Source organism: Quercus suber, unplaced genomic scaffold, assembly GCF_002906115.3.
Source record: "Quercus suber isolate HL8 unplaced genomic scaffold, Cork oak 2.0 scaffold_823, whole genome shotgun sequence".
NCBI classification, from domain to species: domain Eukaryota; kingdom Viridiplantae; phylum Streptophyta; class Magnoliopsida; order Fagales; family Fagaceae; genus Quercus; species Quercus suber.
In genome coordinates this window covers 77,619-96,524 of record NW_027070253.1, presented here as the reverse complement: position 1 = coordinate 96,524, position 18,906 = coordinate 77,619, and the positions used below count along the sequence as shown (strand labels likewise).

Here is an 18,906-nt window from a genome sequence, read left to right as displayed (position 1 = left end):
TCCTTCATATAGGTAATGTTCTCTTTGACAGTTTGTAATTGACCCTCAACGTCTTGCAAGCGATTAGTTTGATCCTCAGCTTGCTTCCTGGCCACGGCTAGGTCGGAGACAGCAGTATCCCTGGCCTTCGTCATTTCTGCCAGATCCTCGGTCGCCTTTTTTAGGTCGGCCTCAGATCTCTTAAGAGTATTGGCAGCCTCCAAGAACTTGTCACGCTCTTGCGCTAAGGCATTGTTATGGTCATCGACCTCCTCGCCTAACCTGAAAAGGGCCTGGATAGCCTGCCAATAAAAACAAGTAACTCCGTAAAGAGAAAGGAAGGTATTAAGTGACAAACTTTGAATAAAGTGAATAGGTGCCAAAGGACCCACCATTCCTAGATACTTCTTAAGGTCGAGGACAACCTCTACCCCAGTCATATTTCTTAGCTCGGCCATGTCAGTGGGAAGAAGAAGATATTTCTCCAGTGCCTCGGCTACAAGAGCCCCCTCGGCTCCTTGAGATTCCCGCATCGACGTGTTATCCATCAGGGGCTGATCATGGAGCATGGCAGCGGGCAGCCAGGCTTGAGCCTCGGACTGCTGGATGGCCTTCTTACTCTTCCGTTGATCATCGAGCTTCAATTGCTTCGGAGGCCTGCGAAACCTACCCTCCTCGGGCGGGGAATGGGACTTGCCCCCATCCATTGGCTCTTTACCCTTAGAAAGCCTTTTCCTTTTCGGGACAGGAGACTCGTCTAGAGGGCCCGCAGGTATCAAAACCCTCCTCCCCGTCCGAGGGAACGTGCAGCAGGGTTTTGAGGGGCTATTTTGGGGCCCGTGGGCTTGATAGCTTCGGCCCATCGGGTAGCAGGCCCAAGGCCCATGCCGAGGAACACTGACTATTCAAGGCTAAATTGGGGAAAGCCTCTTTTCCCAATCCACGCCGAGGACTTCCTCATCCTCGGCCTGACAAGGGTGATTTTCGGAAAAGACCAGGCCCAAAGTAAGCTGTCACCCTCGCATTTAATGCATTCACCTAACCCCCCTGGCCGCATTAATGGGGATATAACCCCTTAGCAGGGCAACGTTGATCAGAGTGAACCACTCGAGTACTGATAAGGCCTCTGATGGGACGGACGGCCAGAAGAGAGGCAAATGAATAATCAACAGATGGAATAAGGAGATAGGAAGATGAAGACTATATAAGGAAAGCAAGTAAAGTAAAAAAGGGAGGAGGAAAAAAGAGAAGAAAAAGGCTTCCTCGGCCCATGGCCGAGGAGCATCCTCCCAGTTGTATAGAAACCCTAAGTGTCTTTTTATAAATAAAGGTTCATGCTTGATGAACGACGGCCAGTGCCTAAACCTTTAACCCACTCTCTATAAATTTATTGTTTGGGCTTGTTGGGCTGAAAACCCATTCATACTCAGGGTCAATCCAAACTGAGTCCCTACAGTCATCATAAATAAATATGAATATATAAAGAGAAAACTACATTTTATCACCATAAATTATACCTCCATTTACACTTACCAGCCTAAATTTTTAGAATGCACAATTACCGCATTAAAATATAACTCATGTTTCACTTTACACCCTACAATCAGTTAGGCTACGAATAAGCATGTCAAGTGCGACTCACATGACCTCTACATATGTTGTGAGTCCTCTACATATGTGGCACCACATGAAAATATTAAATTGCCTCTCTTTAATCCCTTAAAACGAAATCATTTAACAAAAACCTTTGTGGTGTCACACAACCTTTCATTTAACTATAGCCTTGCTCCTCACGCAAGCAACACAATTTTATAAGCCAACCATGGATAGTTGCTTTATCTAAAAATATCTAGAAGATCAGTGTGAGAAGATAAAATGCTTATGTACCACACCACTAAACTATTTCTCTCGTACTCCAATGTACCTTCTTCTCCAAGATAAACAAGTCAAAAGTTTTATGAAACAAATCAGTATTATAAAGCGAATTCTTTGACAAGCATTATAAAGTCCTCTACAAGATAAGAATTTGACTGAAAAATTGAAAGTAAACAATACAATACAAAGAATGAAGTGGAGCTTAGCTATATATATATATTGCAGAAATTTGAGTTCAGAACCATGGATAATTCCATAACATCTCAAATTCGCTTTTAGGAAGAACAAAAACATGTTAACTAGTATGAATGACTATGTGTTATATTCTCTAGCTTTCTCTTTATTGTTTCTACTCCTCTATGGTGTTCTGAAAGTTTCCTACACGATTTGGTGGAAACCCAAGTTGCTAGAGAAGCGCATGAAACGCCAAGGAATTAGAGGCACTCCTTACAAGCTGATGATTGGGGACATGAAAGAGTTTGTGAGGGCCATAACTGAAGCATGGTCTAAACCCATTAATCTGACGCACCAGATTGTTCCACGTGTCGATCCATTCACCCTAAATATGGTGCAGAAATATGGTATGTATTTGTATAACTAAAGAGTTACAGACAAAGTCATTAATATACATGAAGAAATGTTCTCATGTAGGTGGGAACAATTTCAAGTTTGTTACTAAATTGGTTACATATTTCAACTTTTTTCTAACAGGGAAGATATCAATGTGTTGGACTGGGACAAGACCAAGGCTTATTATAATGGACCCAGAGATGATGAAAGATATTCTGTATAACAAGCTAGGTCACTTCCAAAAGCCACCACTAAACCCTCTTATTCTCATTCTAACAAGGGGACTAACAACTCTAGAGGGTGAGCAATGGGCCAAACGCAGAAGGATCGTCAATCCTGCTTTCCACCTAGAGAGACTGAAGGTTCCATTTTTACACAGCATCATTTCCTACTCATGCTATAACCATATGCAAGGCTCAACCATAAAAGGAGTTGTTCTTTATGATCTTATAAAATTCCATTTGACAATTCTCCTTATTAATCTTTTTTTTTTTTGAAGGGGCTGATACCAGTATTCACAACCAGCTGTCGCAGAATGATCAAACAATGGCAGAAGATGGTTAGCCCTCAACAAAGTTATGAAGCTGATATTTGGCCAGAACTTCAAAAACTTACTGCAGATGTTATATCTCGAGCAGCATTTGGAAGCAACTATGAAGAAGGGAAACTCATCTTTGAACTTCAAAAGGAGCTGATCCAACTAGTTCTTGAAGCCATGCAAACCTTGTATATTCCTGGGTTTAGGTAACTTAACAGTATCAAGTTAATACATTCTGTTTCTTCATCATTGAAACAACTACAACAGTTGTTACTCCGACCTTCATTTGTGTTTACTACAAAGAAGATTTCATATGTAGTATATATAGGTATGCCTCTTTGTAGTGAGTATATAACATCTATATATCACTGTTTAAATAGCTTACTATCTATATATCATTGTTTTGTAGATTTATACCTACTCCGAAGAATCGGAGGAGAAGGGAACTGGATAAAGAGATCAAATCAATGCTAAGGAACATAATCCAAAAGAGAGTGAATGCCATAAGAAATGGAGAATCCACGGCTGACGACTTGCTAGGCCTGCTCTTGCAATCTAGTAACCAGAACAATTTACCAGAAGATGCAATTGTCACAAACGATAATGGGTTGTCAATTGAAGAGGTGATAGAGGAAAGCAAGCAGTTCTATCTTGCAGGCCAAGAAACAACTTCAAGCTGGTTGATATGGACCATTATAGTCTTAGCTATGCACCTAGACTGGCAAGAAAAGGCAAGGGAGGAAGTCTTACAAGTCTGTGGAAAGAAGGAACCCAATTTTGAAGCTACAACCCACTTCAGGATTGTGAGTAGTCCTCCCAACCACTTTCTACACAAGTTGATTAAGGCCTTCCAAACAATCAAATAAGAACATTGATGTGAGATAAAGTTTAAACATAATTTAAGTAATTCTTTGGTTGGCATTTCTCAAGTACTTTTCTTGCTTTGAAGAGCCAGGATCAACACGATCTTTTCTTTCAAAGATAAGAAAAGTACCATCAAAATGCCTTCTAATTGATACCTTGACTGCTGGATGCCAATAGTACACCATGCAATCAGTAGGTAATTCCACCGCTACCAGAGCAATGTTGCCAACATCGAAAAATAAATACCAGTTCCTGGCTGGTAATTAAAGTTGGGCTAACTTCACTTATGTTAGCCCATAGAATATAGTCCATGCTGCTATTCTAAGCTGGTAATTGAAGTTACCCTAAGCTCAAATACACAATTCCAGAGTCCTCTTTTGTGAAGATGCATCTATCATTACTCTAGAAAGTGTCTCCTAGTTTTCTCCAAAATCCTAAAAGCCACAAATATGTAGTTTATTCATTGAATACTTAGTGTGTAAAGTTCTACTGCAGGTAACCATGATTCTTTATGAAGTACTAAGGTTATATCCACCAGTGATTGCTCAATATCAACATGCTCGAATGGAAACCAAGATAGGAGATATCTCCCTTCCGGCTGGAGTTGATGTCGTACTACCTACATTACTCATCCATCATGATCCCGAACTTTGGGGAGATGATGCAGAAGAATTCAAACCAGAGAGATTCTCTGAAGGAGTTTCAAAGGCATCAAAGGATCAGTTGGCATTCTTTCCTTTTGGGTGGGGCCCAAGGACCTGTATTGGCCAAACTTTTGCCATTATAGAAGCTAAGATTGCTTTGGCCATGATTCTACAACATTTCTCATTTGAGCTCTCACCCTCCTACACTCATGCACCTTATACTGTTATGACTCTGCAACCACAACATGGAGCTCAAATCACATTACATCAAATTTAGTTGTAAGCTGGTCAGCACATAGCAGAATCGTAAGTTAAAAATAATGTGATTCCGAATCACAAATGTAAACTTGGTTGTCTGTTATTTTAGCGTCAATTTTTCACAAATAAAGGTTTGGGCTAACTATTTTCTCATACTCAGAACCTTTCTTCTGTCAAAATTTAATAGTCATATCATTCCATCAAAATAATTTTTTCTTTCAGTATTACAAATTAATTGGATTCATGTTATAATCACTGAGATAGAAGTTCTGTTTAGTTTTTCCCGAATAGATTTAAGCTGTGCTTCTAAAAGGAGAACCACCACCTGAGTATTTTATCCCATCAGGCAGATCCACCTCTTCAGATCACCTTAGTTTCACTGTTGTAATTAAAATGCTAAACTTTCCTGCTCTGAATGCTACAATATGATCGGTTTAATGAAATAGATAAGTCTTGACTGTCATGTATCATAAACCTCATGCACCATTTGGTGTGTTAAAGAGGAGAATAATCAAGACGTCTGTCACACTGTTTGTTTACAGTGTAGAATTAATAAAGTAATGCGGAACTAAAAACAAATGTGAAAGCAAGCATGATGAACTATTTACTCAATAATTTAACCCAAAAAATACCAAAGGAAATCAGGAATCAGAGAGAAATATGAGGAGCTTCCCATAGATGAACATACAGCTTGGTTTTTGAACATCAATAATGTCATCACAAGGCACATAATGGCAATGAAATCTGATACATATCCAATCTTCTGCCGAATAACTTGAATTTAAAATCTCACCATCATTTAAGTAAGATAATGAAGTTTCCAAAATTGTAATAGTTGCAATGAGTTCATTTAAAATGACAATTAAACTATTATAATTTACTTAGATGTAACCACAGCTGTATTTGAAAAGATTCTAATATTATCTGTAAATAATCATGATAGAATCACAAGCAAAAGGATATTCAACTAGTTTCCTATATTTTTCTTCCAAAGAGTAATCTATGGCTTTCTTTAGCAACTTGCCATCTTATCCTTTGACATTTTGTGATGGAACAAAAAAATGGTTAAATGTGAACTAAAACAAAATTTTATCAGTGCGTTTTTGGACTGATGGTTTCAGAATTGAAGTATAAAAACCAAAATATATTTTGCCCACCAGCAATAACTATCATAAATCAGCCTGAGCCATACTATTCACAACAGAGTCCACATCAGGGGTTATAGAGGCACGCTTATTGAGCTCCCCAACTACGCAACAATGCTTCTCTGCAGTATTGATCGCTACAACATCCTGAGCAAACACACAATCTAGACCCGGAGAAACCTGCATCCATTTCAGAAAAGAAAAAACATAGATGCATGGTGAGAAACCACTATTCCTTTTATTTTGTATTGTATTAACTCAGATAATTTAAAAGAATAGGAACTTAATAAAAAATATAATCGATTAATTTTGTGTAATTAGCTAACTCAATAGTTGATCTAAGATATTGAACAAGTTTTGCAATGTAATTGACAAGTTTTTTTTTTTTTTTTAATATCATATGACAAAGGTTTCCAAAATGTTGACTTTTTTGATCGGTAACAAAGGTTTCCAAAATGTTTGACTTTGTATATGATATACCAATGTAGGCTATTAAATGTCTTATGTGGTTGCCTTTGGAAAGAACGGAATTCCAAAAGTTTTGAGGGATGTGAACGGAATATCCTTGAAATTAAAGCCTTCTTCCTTCGTACTCTGTTGGATTAGAGCGCTGCTTTTCTTTCTCCACCTTGTTTTTCTCTTTTAAATTTGTTTGATCATTGTCCTTTGGCTTGATTGTACTTCTCTCTTAATACACCGCCAGTGTTTTAGGGTCATTTTCTTTCTAATACAATTTTTCGTTACTTATCAAAAAAAAAAAGTTTTATGTAGTTGAAGCATGAAGAGTGACAAAATGACTTTCAATTCTGCTTCTTAGTTTTATTACAAAGACTACTTACATCATAAAGGCTTTCACCAAGCTTCAGCTTAATAGCACCACTCCTGTATACTAGCATTTTACCCATGAAGCCTGCTGGTAACTCATCCAAAGCACAGGTCTTCTTGACAGTACGTGCACCCCCAGGACGCCTCACGCTGTCAGTTACCCCCCGGTCATCTGAAGTCGCTGACCGCTTTATCATAGGCATAGTTGGTGGTAACTGAAGAAAGAACATGCTTGCTTCCTGATTCTCCTCCTGCAAACCAACCCTTAAATGTATAACAAAGGAATTAAGAATGAAACACTTATTGATCAGGTTACAAACCATTAGACCAAGCTCTACTGCTGGATTTGCTGAATTTTCATCATAAGCTACGGTTTCTGAATCCCGCGCAAAATCCTCCTCATTAAGAATTTCTACAAGCAATACACTTAAGTTAAATGTAATCTTATAGTGCAGCAACAGAACCAAGTTTAATCATGACAATGTGTGAATCCTCAATACTAGAAAAGGAAACAGAAAGAATCAAATCAAGCCAAACCGCCTATAAGATGACAACCTCTTTCTTCTAGTAAGTGAATAAGATAACACCCGGTTAGGTAAATAACAAAGCCAGTAACATTCTATGGTCGGTATAACTCATGGTGTTACTCTGGTAAGTAGCTCTTATTTTAAGTTTTATTTCTTTTAAGATGTGCCTCCAAACATACCTGGATTTCCTGAATATGGCCTCCTCACAGGAAGAGTTACAGGATAATAACTGTAGTAGTCCTGCAGCAGCATCCAACAAAAGCAATAAATAACCAAACACACAGCTACAAGAAAAAGAGATGGTAACAGGAACCAGTAACCAAGCATAGTCATTTTGGCCCATAAACTTGACATTTTTACCTACCCATGGTTCTTGATATTCTTTCTCTCTCAGGCCTGAAGCAAATGCACTACCTGCATACACGTTACATGTGTAATGCACTGGAAACATCTTGTTAGCAGCTAATTAGAAAAAGAGTGCCTCATAGGGAACATACTCTTTGAGGCTGATCCTTGATTGCTGTTGTTAATATTCCCGGCCCTAGGAACACCATACCTTAGAGAAGGAGATGCGCCTCCAACACCGAATGCAACTTGTACCGGTGCCTCTGCAAAAAAAAAAATAATAAAAGAAGGATTTGGAATCAACATGTGTATATTAAAATAGGAAAAAAATATATAATTTACAACATATATATGATGGATCTAAAATACCATAATCACCAATATGGTTCTACATCCACAATAGAGAAACATTATTGCCAAGAATTATCCTAACATTGGTAATAGCTTAAGTAGAACTAGAAACTAAGTGAAGATCCATGACCTAAAAATCAGAAATATACAAGTCTTCCAACCTCAAACTAAGCACAGTAATCTAGTTTCATGAATTCTTTGGTTTTTTTTATAGATATATTACAATTCAAGAACCTGTACAGGACTGGACACGAGAATGCCCTTTGTTTACGGGGAAAGCAGAAGTTATTTTTGCTCCAACAACCATCAGTTCTCATGAACCCATTACCAAGAAAAACAAGATTTGTTAACCAACTCCAGCTATAAGACGACAGAAAAAGAAGAACTGCTCATACAGCTTTTAATATACACTTACTTAAAAGTTGCTAATTTGAAACAGAAGCAGCAAAGAAAAATAACAAAACTTGTATACACAAAAAGTATAAGTGAACTAACAAAAGTTCAAATCTGAATACAAGAGAGACAAAAGCAGCATAACTAACAAGAACTTACCTTTCTTTTCAATCTTAGGTTTTGCCCTTATGGAACCATCCTATATAAGAGAAAAAGTCAAATATAAGAAACTGGCAGCTCAGGAAAATTGAACCTGGATATAATGCACATCCATAATGATGAATAGAAACATTTTGATAAGGACAATTACATTGAAACGTCGTAGTAACTCCCTAGCCTGGTTAGCATCCACATCCTCCACCACTTCACTGCAAACAAAAAAGAATGAAACAAACTAAAAGGAAACAAGCCAAGAATTGGCAAATGCATTCATTCTATTTAACAAAATTATACTACGTTTTGACTTCAGGCTTTGGCACTCGGCGAGGGGGTGCTTTTGGTGCAAATCTCATCTGCAGAAGCTCCAAGCAATTCATCAGAAAACACAGGTAGAATAACCATACAGCCATAAGTTAAAAAATAAAAAATATTAATGATAAAAAAAAGTTTCCAAACAAACCTTCCTGGGGGCAGCATTAGTGTCCTTGGAAGGTCCCGATGCCATTGGAATTGAATGGTGGTCTTTGTAAGAAAAAGAACATAACTTAATGACTAGTTAACTCAATACTCAATTAAAAATAAAAGAGCAGTGTTAAAATGGAACCACAAATACCAATATGCTGCACATTGTAGATGGGGAAGCCCAAAGTTCAGCCAAGTGGGTGAGCCATGGCTGTTGTTCAGGCTTCTTTATTCATTACACATATTACAAAGTTCAATGTGCACACACAAAACATATCCCACCAATTTTCATGGTCTCAGAGAAAATCTAAGTTATTGTAAAACACACGTGCTGATTAAATGGACTCAACCACTAACCAGTTGCTTAGATAGAAATATCACAAAAGAATGGCAAACGAACAACATTCCAAAATACTAATATATAAACAACTATCGGATTACAATTAATTAATAGAAGGGAGACTCATCAAAAGCAAGGGGCGCCACACCTATAAGGCCCAAATCAATCAATATTCCATTTGGGTCTATACTCTGCACCCCATTGCATTAACCAAATCAGTTTGCAAAATCACAATGTCAATAACCATTTGTAACATACACAAACACAGAAGCACATGAAAGGTTTGAGCTCAATAGCTAATGATGATGCCCAACATTTTCGTATTGGGTGCAAATGTATATTATTAAATCAAATATGGTTACAGAAGGAATTAAGAATATAAGTGAGTTCGATTAATAAAGTCTGTCATCGTCGAATAAAGTCTTGACATCAAATCTCGCCTAAACTAAACAGAAACCATTGCTGTATTGGTATGATGCTAAAAAGGAATCCATAGAGCGAAAGTCATAGGTTCAAATCCTATCGTATATACAGAAACATAATAAAACCACGTGGGGTGTGTTCAACTTCGATATACAATATATTTATCAGAAAGTCAAAAACTAAACTAAAACGAACAAAGAAACAAAGAAGAAGAATGTGATTAAAGAGAGACTAGGAAGGTGGCGAAGGCTTTACCTGTTACCCTTAGATTGTCTTGTCAGATCAGAAGCAGAGCAACCAATAGTAGAGATATAGAGAGAGAGTACAAAGCGGCCAAAATTTTGCGTCTGTATCAAACCGTGCTATTTATATATGTTTTTACGAGAAAACTAACCTTTATATATATATATATATATATATATATTTTTTAAGAAAATTTAAATGTCTTTAATTTTATATATGTTTTTACGAGAAAACTAACCTTTATATATATATATATATATATATATATTTTTTAAGAAAATTTAAATGTCTTTAATGAAACCTAAAGAAGAGCTGAGGTCCCCGCGAGCATTCTAATTTGTTTGGGCGTACGAGGTGTATGAGGGGCATGGAGGCGGCACATCATATGCAATATTCCTTCCTCTCATATGGAAGTAGACCTCACACGTCCTCACATGTGTGGGGTCTATCTCCATGTGAGAGAGGAAACGTGCATATGATACATGATGTATTTTCTCGAAAGTATAAGGTACGCGAGAGCATTTGACAAATGACAATTAATTACCCATCTTAAATTCTTTAATTCCTTACTTTACAGGTTTTTACTTTCTACTCTAAATTACTACCAACCGCCTATTCCCTCCCCTCCCAACAAATAAATGAAAATAATTGGGTGCTATTAAAGCTTTCCCCCCTTTTATATTTATGGTGAAACTTACCATGAATATAATTAGTGAGATCAATTATGATTCAGTAAAATGAGAAAGTACCACATCACCATACTCCAAGAGCACAAATTTTTTTTTTTTTTTAATTTTAAGAATAATGAAAGGCACATATTCTTTATTACATACCCACTCACTACCACATAGACTAAAAACACATTTTCAAAAGGGAGTATGTGCCAATGTGCAATAATATTTTTTTGTAATTTTAATGTAGGTTGATTTATACAAAAAATAATAATAATAATAATAACTTCATAATTAAATTGGTTTTTTTATATATCATAATTTAGTTTATCTAGACTTAAGTTCGTACCAATTTTTTGAAAGAATATATTCATGAAAATACTAAATTGAAAGTTCTTCTTTTGTTTTGTTTCTTAAAAAAATATGCGAAAATACAAAATTTTAAAAATCGTTTTAGGGAATGTACATTTGAAGTAATAAAATTAGGATTTTTATGAGAATATATCTTATCTCATTTAAAATTAATTTCTAAATTAAAAAAAAAATTATGGGTAAATACTACTAACATACCCTAAAGTTTGGACTAATATCAACCAGCTCTAGGACAATTCAAAATTGACCAATTTGGGCCCTAATGATAACTTGGTCCCTAAACATCGCAACCTTGTTAGTTTCTTTCTCTTCTCTCTATGACTCTCCCCTCTTCGTCCCTCTCTATACTCTTCTCTCTTCTCTCATCCTTCTCTCTCTAACCTCGGTTTTGGCATGACCCTTGGAGCTGTCCTATTTCTTTGAAAGAGTTATATCTCAAATTGTTTGCCTATGCGGTGGTTCAAGAAGCTCTGATTTCTGATATGATTTTATATGCACCAGATGGGGGAGGTATGTGTGCTCCTTTTTTATGTGTGCTCCTTTTATAATTCTTTATTGAAAGCCCCTTCTGTTTCCTTTCCTTGGCAAAGCACTTAGTGTGTTAAGGTACCTAAAAATGTGCCTTTCTTTTTATGAACTGCTACTAAGGGTGGTATTCTTACAATAGATAACCTTGTTAAGAAGAACTTGCCTCTTGTTAATTAATGTTGCCTATATTGGTATGATGAGGAAACTGTGAATCATCTTTTACTCCGCTGTAAGAACTTGCATGTTTTAGTTGAGTTTAGACAAATTTTTGCTGAAACGTTAAATTGATGAGACTAATGTGAATGCTCTAAGCTAGCCGAGACTAATGTGAATGCTCTAAGCTAGCCAAAGACACAAGCATCTATAATTTGCTTTACTTGATGCCTGATGTTTTTTTGCTTCTCTATTCTAGCTTGCCCATCTCCAAGCTCCTAAAGTCTATTTTTTTTCTCCCAAATTAGAGAGAAACCCCCACTTTTTCATTTTGCCTATCTACTTTTTTAAAATACATTTTCCAATAGACACTATCATTGCCTTTATTTTATTAAATAATTGATTTCTATTTTAAAAAAAAAAATAGTGTTCTATCTATTTTAATGATTTTTTTAATTGGTGTGAGAAAGAGATGACTGAATATTTTAATCCTAAAAAAGAGTTTAAGTTAAAATGATCCCCACACCAGGAAAATCACTGTTACTCATCCAAAAAGATTTCCTAAGACTATTGGAGCTTAATTTTTGGGGTTCACTATCTAAAATGAAGAGGATTCTAGGTTTGCCTAGTCTATATTGGGGATGCTCTTCCAATGTCTGTCCAATAGTTCATTGTTTGTGGCAACAACATTGCTTTCCTCGAAGCATTTGCATAGCTAAATCATTCATTCGAATGACAAAATGAAAAATGTAGATTCACAAATATCTAGTAAATGATTGTACCCACTAAGCCCAAGTCAAGATGTTGCTATTAGGGGATCAAGGTGGGAGAGCTTGTGTACTTAAAACTTCCATCTAAACCAACTGCAATCTTTTAGTAATTCTAGTATGTTCCATACCCAATCTCTATTCTCTTGCACCTCTTCAAATGAGATAAATAGAGAAATAAGCACTAGAATAATTTGATCTATGCCAAATGCTAATATAACACATAAAAACTTATTTTTGCTACTTTAATATAGCATTTAACAATACACCCTCCATCAAATTATTTTAACATTACAAGTTTACAACACCTTAAAATAATATAAACGACCTACAAAAAATCATTTAATTTCTCTAAACCCAAAACCTCCCTCTCTTCTCTCTCATATTGAAAAAAGAATAATTTTTTTTTTTTACAACATTCTACAGTACCATTCTACTAGAAGGGTACTGTAGCATGTAAAAAAAAATTGGGATTTGACACATCTCATAAAGTATGGTTTTTGGTGTTTGGTGTGCTAAATGCTAAATGCTAAAATTTAGCATTTGGCACAATTACTCTCAAACTCTTATTAGTTTAAAAGCAAGCAATAATCAAGCAAAGCATCAATTAAAGCCTCAGTCTTTGATTTTCTTTCACTTAAACAGCAAAAGGAGGCAGTCATACATGTAGCATAAATGAACAAATCTTTTATCATTTCCTAATTTCTCACTGATTGTACTGCTTGCACTGTTGCAATTAGTTGTGCCATGACAGTAGCATACTGAACAGCTGTGTGTTGGGAAGTATAGTGGTCTGCGAGGCCATATTCTGCAAAGTTTGGTTCTATATGCATAAATTGTCCTGGTAATGATCTTTTTGATACAGCTTCTTGCCATATCTCAAGAAACTCTCCCATGATTTGCCTGGCTTTCTCCATAGAAGAAATGGGAAGATACTCAACCTGCATGGAACAAATGAGTTCCATCAAAACAGATTATTGTTCATAAAACACCACACAAGCAAGAGTCACTAAATTTTCAAATTGCATGACATTCATCAGTGGATACTTTTCCTTGGGGCAATAAGTAATGCTTCAAATCTTTCTAGAGGCAGGGAGTCTGAAAACGGATTTATTTCTGTGAAATCCATCTGAAAGTTTCAAAAACTAACCATTCAGCAGAAACGAGTAACCCAACATAGTGCATGCTTCGTAGAGTCACCAAGATGTCAATCCTACATATTAACCACTGCTTTGGACTGGTAGTATATGGTCATATTCAACTTCACCTTGCATTCCAATCTCCATGCCATACTCAGATCAAGGTTACCAAAAAAGCCCCATTTTTTTATATTAGTGACTTACACATGCAGCCAGTGGGGCTTTGAAGATATAACTTCAACCTCCATTCATACTTGTAAAAGAAGGAAGTGCAATTTGCTGATTAAGCCAGAGCTCATTAGTAAGGTTACCAAAACAACCTTAGTAACACATTATTAACACACATTACACTGCCTATTTCCATAAGCGCCTGTTGTGAAAAGACATGAAATGCCATATCTATGTCATGTCCTAACCTAAACCTCACTTTGCACAACCATTCAAAACTAAAATAAAATATTTAAATAATAGAATTTTCCTACAAACCAATTTAGAGGAAAATTCATCCAACCTACTACATGGTAACTCAAATGGGCATCCACATGTACAGTTTCTCACATGACCTATTTAATACTCATGTGACTTGTTTAAATGATTTAATGCCATATGATTAAAATGCACATGGATGGTCTTATGAACAACCTTGTCCAAATCAAAATGCACTCTCCATCGTAACAAACTCTATACATTTCCATTCATCACTTAAAAAGCAATAATGCATCTTATATATGGCACATCATGTCCATAAGATACCCCGAAAACCCAAGGTCCGATAGTGTGGTGAATGGAACTTGAGACTTCCAAAATTATGCCACATCCTTTAAGTCCATTGACCCCTGGGTGTTCCCAAAGGGACAAATTAAAGAATGTTAAATATGAAAGATAGACATCAAAATTTACCTCCATAAATATCCCTCTCAAATTCTCAGAATGAGTAGGAGATACTTTTCCCACTCGCAATTGAAAGTCACCAAGTTGATACTGAAAGCCCTACACACATATCCATTTTGGTTATAAAAGGGGAAAAAATAAAAGTATCACCAAAAAATTTAAAGCAAAAAACAAAATTTGAAATCTGCATTAAATTAATTAGGGAAAAAAGAGGGGGGGTACAAACATCAAAATTAAGGGCAAGGCGAGTTTTGTAAGACTGAAGCTTCTCCATAATAGTCTGAATAGAGGAATCAGCCTCAAGAACAATTCGTTGGCCACGGATTATTAAGTAGTACTTGTTTGGCTGCTCTGGCACTGATACCCCTAGAAAATCTCGCGGGAACTCGGCCGTCAGTGATGGCTCTGGTAGTGGTGGAGGAGTAGGGTAAATATGTAATTTCACAATTAAAAACAAAAATAAAATGGAATGAAAAAGAGGTATATACCTCGGGTATGGGGTTTGTACAAGGTAAGAGTGGCTTTCCACCTGCCTTGTTTGAGGCCATTGATGCTCTCCACACACTGCGACACTTCACTCAGTATTTGGCTATTCACTGTGCTTCCCGCATTTGGCTGCCAATGCAATACCCTACAATACAAATTACAGTGCCCAAGTTAACAACAACTATTTATTTTCCACAACAACAAAAAACACATATGCAGACAGATTTTCATTATTATTATTTTTACCATTTGAGTGGCATGGCACCAGTGTGGTCCGGAGCCTGGCAGGCAAGGACAAGACGAGAATGAGGTTCTGTCAAGGAAGTAGTCGTTGTCAAGAACGGGATTCTGCAGGATCAATGAGAGGGTTCCGTGGATTGGATCATTAAATAGGATTGAGGATCATAAGAATTAAGATGCTACTTTCTGTTTATATATGTGTAGGTGCGCACGCGCAAAAAAAAAAAACAATAATCATAATTCATAATATATGTTAAACAATGATTCACATAAAAATAAATTTGGACACACATTACTTATAAAAGGCAATAATGTCAAATTACAAATACATGAACATATAACAAAGTTCAAAATTAAAATTAAACCACAAATATACATAATGTACCAAATAAACAACATATACCAAATAACAATGTTTCCAACAATTTTCCATAATAATAAGCTTCTTGTTCAAATCCCATTTTAGTTTCTCTTACCACCAACCAAACCCAACTAACTAGACATACATATCTAAACTAAACACTTAATTTAAAGCAAAAAAAAATCTGTTTTGCTGCCAAAAAAGCTGAAGGAAATGGAAAAATGACCAAGCATTTTTATTCAAAACCTTGGTTTAGTTTCTTTTTCTCATCAACCAAACACATACATCACCAATATAGCATATTCTCAGCAACAAAAATGGCAGCTATTTCTCAGAGAAATATTGACAAACATGTAGTGCGCACAAGATCTTTCACAAAAACCCAGTACAGAACTTAGAAGAGAGAAGTCAGAATCAAACCCCCAGTCCAAAATCAAAATCAAGCAAAACCCAGATGAAACCAATAAGAAAAAATGCCAAAAATGACCTCCAAAACCCACTGGAAATCAACGAACGGAAGCCATAGAAAAGTGAAACAAACCAAAAATTGAGCAGGAAAAAGAGAATCTCAACGGAACTGGAACTGCGTCGTCTTGCACCGTTTCACTCAAAATCAAAATTTACCATTCGGTTGGCTGGGTTATTCATAACAAAGGCCATAGGTTATGTTGTTTTGGTAATGATACAAGTGTGTGTAATGAAGAAAGATCTGGAGTGAGACAGAGAGACACACCGAGAGACTGAGATAGAGAGATGATTCGGCAGAAATCAAGGGGTTGCGTTGCTTGTTCCTGTCTGCTCCTATTGAATGAGAATTGAAGATGGGCCAAAATTTAAGTACACTTCATGCCATACCAAATAAAAAAATTTCCTCCATTTTATTAAAAGCAAATTTGGGCTTTTTCCTTCTTTCTCAACCCTCAAAATTTACATTATTCTACGTTTCTAATTTTTTAAACATTATTCCACGTTTCTAATTTTTTATTTTAAAAAAATTAAATAAAAATAAATAAAATCTAACATCCACACACCTACCTTTCCTCTCTTTTTTTTTCTTTTTTTGAAAAACGCAGTTATTTTTTTAAAGATTACTTCTTCTATTTGAATCTCAATGCCTCCACGTGAGAGTTGTAAAAAATAATTATAAAAAAAAAAAAAACTGATAACTTACCCCCAAAAAAAAATTAAGAATTTCTTGTCATTATCATCTAGCCATTTCAAATTTTCAATGTGTATTCCCTATGACATGAAGATAATAACAAGAAAAATAATAAATAATAAATAAAATAACAACTAGCATATGTTCCACGCTTATTATCCCTATATACATCTATTACCTATGTTATTGCGCCCGCTTCTAATGATAGCTCTTTATTATCAGACTAAGACACCAATCAGTTCTTGATATAGGCAGGAATTGAACTCCAGATCTCTTATACAACTATCAAAAACTTTACCAGTTAAGCTAACCGAAACCCACAAGAGGGAGTTTGTTGGCATACCTTAAAGACCCACAAGAATGGGCAAAATAGAAGAACAAAGTGTTGAAGATGGTGTAGGAACTCTCCAAAATCCAAAAGCTTGATGAGGATCCCCAATAAAACAAACCAAAATAGAGTTTGGATAGAGAGAAAATTACATGGTTTTGGTCCTAGATACAATCTAAAACAAAAGTACATTACTTTGATTTATAGTTACAAGCTAGAAAGATAAAAATTACAAGGATGAGCCTAATCTACTAACCCTTGATCTAGGTTACAGGATTGAGAAGGCGCTAGGCATCCAACCTGCCTAGTGAAACCAATCTTTAAAACTTTGATGGCCAATATCGTATCACATCATTCAAGCAGTTTATATCATCAAAGAACAAGTGATTGTAGAAATTGAAACAAACATTGATAAGCATGGCGAATATGTGTGTGATGTGTGATAAACCCAACTCAAGAGCATGTGAACATTTTATTGGGGTTTTAGACCTAGAATTAAATTAGAGACTAATATTAATTCATAGATCCAAATTGATTTTGAAAACAATCTATAATTTGAAAAAAGATCTTGAGATTTGCAAGGAGATTCAATTTAAAAAAGAAGATTTGATTTTGAAACATATGTCATTCTTGAAAAACATGTTTGAGAATTTTAGATCGAAAGGATGTTCTCAGATTCGTTTAGCAAATTGGATCTATGAACTACACCTTAATCAACAAAATAATCCTAGATTTAAGATGCAAGAACATGTGGTTCTAATATTACAAATCAAAAGCAAAATATTTATAACTAATTCTAAACATGTGAACATACTATTTGAATTTAAAACCCTAAAAAAAAAAATTAAAAAAAAATTGAAAAACTAAGAAAAATATGATAAACAAACAAGAACTAACTAAAACATTAAAATAAAACATATTTGAATCCAAAGCTAGGGCATAAAAAAAGAAAAAGAAAAAGGAAGAGGTTTCCCCTAAATTCATCCCTTTTCATTTTGACTGTTTTTGTTATCAACTCAAACCTGATTTTTTCAGAATTTTGATTTTCTTGGTCCTTACATTCAGCAAACTGATTCCAAATATGTCTAATTAATTAATTAATTTTTTCTTATTTTGTAATGAATCAATAAGTGCTTTGACCTAGATCAGATTTGATAAATGCAATCTTACCATAAATCATACTCTTAGATAATAGGATCATTACACACCACCTAATTTAAATTGGACTAAAAATAGGCCAATAAGAATTAAGAGATTATATTTACCTATAGTTTGAATTTGATTTATGCAAGTGCACCTTACTGCTAAAACTATTTTTTAATATCTTCTGATCTAGTGGTCTGATTAATGCTAATAAACTGTTGTTTTGATTGTTATGACCTCAAGATTAGTTTTATGAATAGTAAATGGCCAAAATTACAATCTTACCTTAGAGACATGCAAAAATTATGAGTTAAAGAATAAACACAACTGAGTTTTGGAAACAAACATAAAGTTAAGAGAAATTTGAATTATGGTAGCGATAGAGATATGCATTATGGGTTATGAGTTTGAGTTATGAGTTTTGAATTATGAGTTATGAGCAATTCAAACAGGCTCTAAATTTCTCTACTTGCACTAAAATAAAAAGTAATGTTATATACACAAAAAAAAAAATTTCACAATATTTTTAATAATATTTGAGTTAGTAAGTTTTTATTGATTTTTATTTAAACTTATTAGTTACCACTATAACATCACTTTTTTACTAATCATTAACAATTTATCACATGCATGGATTTTTATTTTTTATTTATATATGGCTATTTCCAAGGAAAAAAAAAAAAGAAAAAATGCCTTAAATACCCCCGTCCCTGCGGCAAACTGTAAA

At 35.2% G+C, this 18,906-nt stretch overlaps 3 protein-coding genes across 8 annotated transcripts; 1 reads left to right on the top strand and 2 right to left on the bottom strand.

The window, feature by feature from the left end:
• The first annotated feature begins 2,042 nt into the window (after positions 1 to 2,042).
• On the top strand, positions 2,043 to 4,836 carry LOC111985506 (cytochrome P450 CYP72A616). The gene is made up of 5 exons (XM_024017158.2): positions 2,043 to 2,435; positions 2,566 to 2,786; positions 2,924 to 3,168; positions 3,372 to 3,765; positions 4,322 to 4,836. Exons 1-5 carry the CDS (start codon positions 2,147 to 2,149, stop codon positions 4,745 to 4,747), a joined length of 1,575 nt encoding a protein of 524 aa, XP_023872926.1. The 5' UTR covers positions 2,043 to 2,146; the 3' UTR covers positions 4,748 to 4,836.
• Positions 4,837 to 5,584: 748 nt separating this feature from the next.
• LOC111985509 (DNA-directed RNA polymerase III subunit rpc4) lies at positions 5,585 to 10,086 on the bottom strand. 2 transcript variants are annotated; one of them, XM_065767566.1, is made up of 11 exons: positions 9,954 to 10,086; positions 8,934 to 8,995; positions 8,768 to 8,826; positions 8,625 to 8,682; positions 8,474 to 8,513; positions 7,723 to 7,833; positions 7,590 to 7,639; positions 7,405 to 7,465; positions 7,019 to 7,110; positions 6,713 to 6,949; positions 5,585 to 6,053 (listed from the first exon to the last, which is right to left on the bottom strand). In XM_065767566.1, exons 2-11 carry the CDS (start codon positions 8,976 to 8,978, stop codon positions 5,898 to 5,900), a joined length of 909 nt encoding a protein of 302 aa, XP_065623638.1. In that variant the 5' UTR covers positions 8,979 to 8,995; positions 9,954 to 10,086; the 3' UTR covers positions 5,585 to 5,897. The 2 variants fall into 2 exon arrangements, with proteins under 2 accessions (XP_065623638.1, XP_023872930.1); XM_024017162.2 differs by having other exon boundaries at positions 8,771 to 8,826; positions 9,954 to 10,085.
• Positions 10,087 to 13,020: 2,934 nt separating this feature from the next.
• LOC111985487 (mediator of RNA polymerase II transcription subunit 20a) lies at positions 13,021 to 16,442 on the bottom strand. Of its 5 annotated transcripts, none has more exons than XM_065767559.1 (6): positions 16,091 to 16,442; positions 15,195 to 15,296; positions 14,951 to 15,093; positions 14,689 to 14,828; positions 14,472 to 14,561; positions 13,021 to 13,373 (listed from the first exon to the last, which is right to left on the bottom strand). In XM_065767559.1, the coding sequence occupies exons 2-6, from the start codon at positions 15,206 to 15,208 to the stop codon at positions 13,131 to 13,133; spliced, it is 630 nt and encodes a 209-aa protein (XP_065623631.1). In that variant the 5' UTR covers positions 15,209 to 15,296; positions 16,091 to 16,442; the 3' UTR covers positions 13,021 to 13,130. The 5 variants fall into 5 exon arrangements, with proteins under 5 accessions (XP_065623631.1, XP_023872899.1, XP_023872897.1 ...); XM_024017131.2 differs by having other exon boundaries at positions 14,689 to 14,867; positions 16,037 to 16,437; XM_024017129.2 differs by having other exon boundaries at positions 14,689 to 14,867; positions 16,091 to 16,437.
• Between the last annotated feature and the right edge of the window lie 2,464 nt (positions 16,443 to 18,906).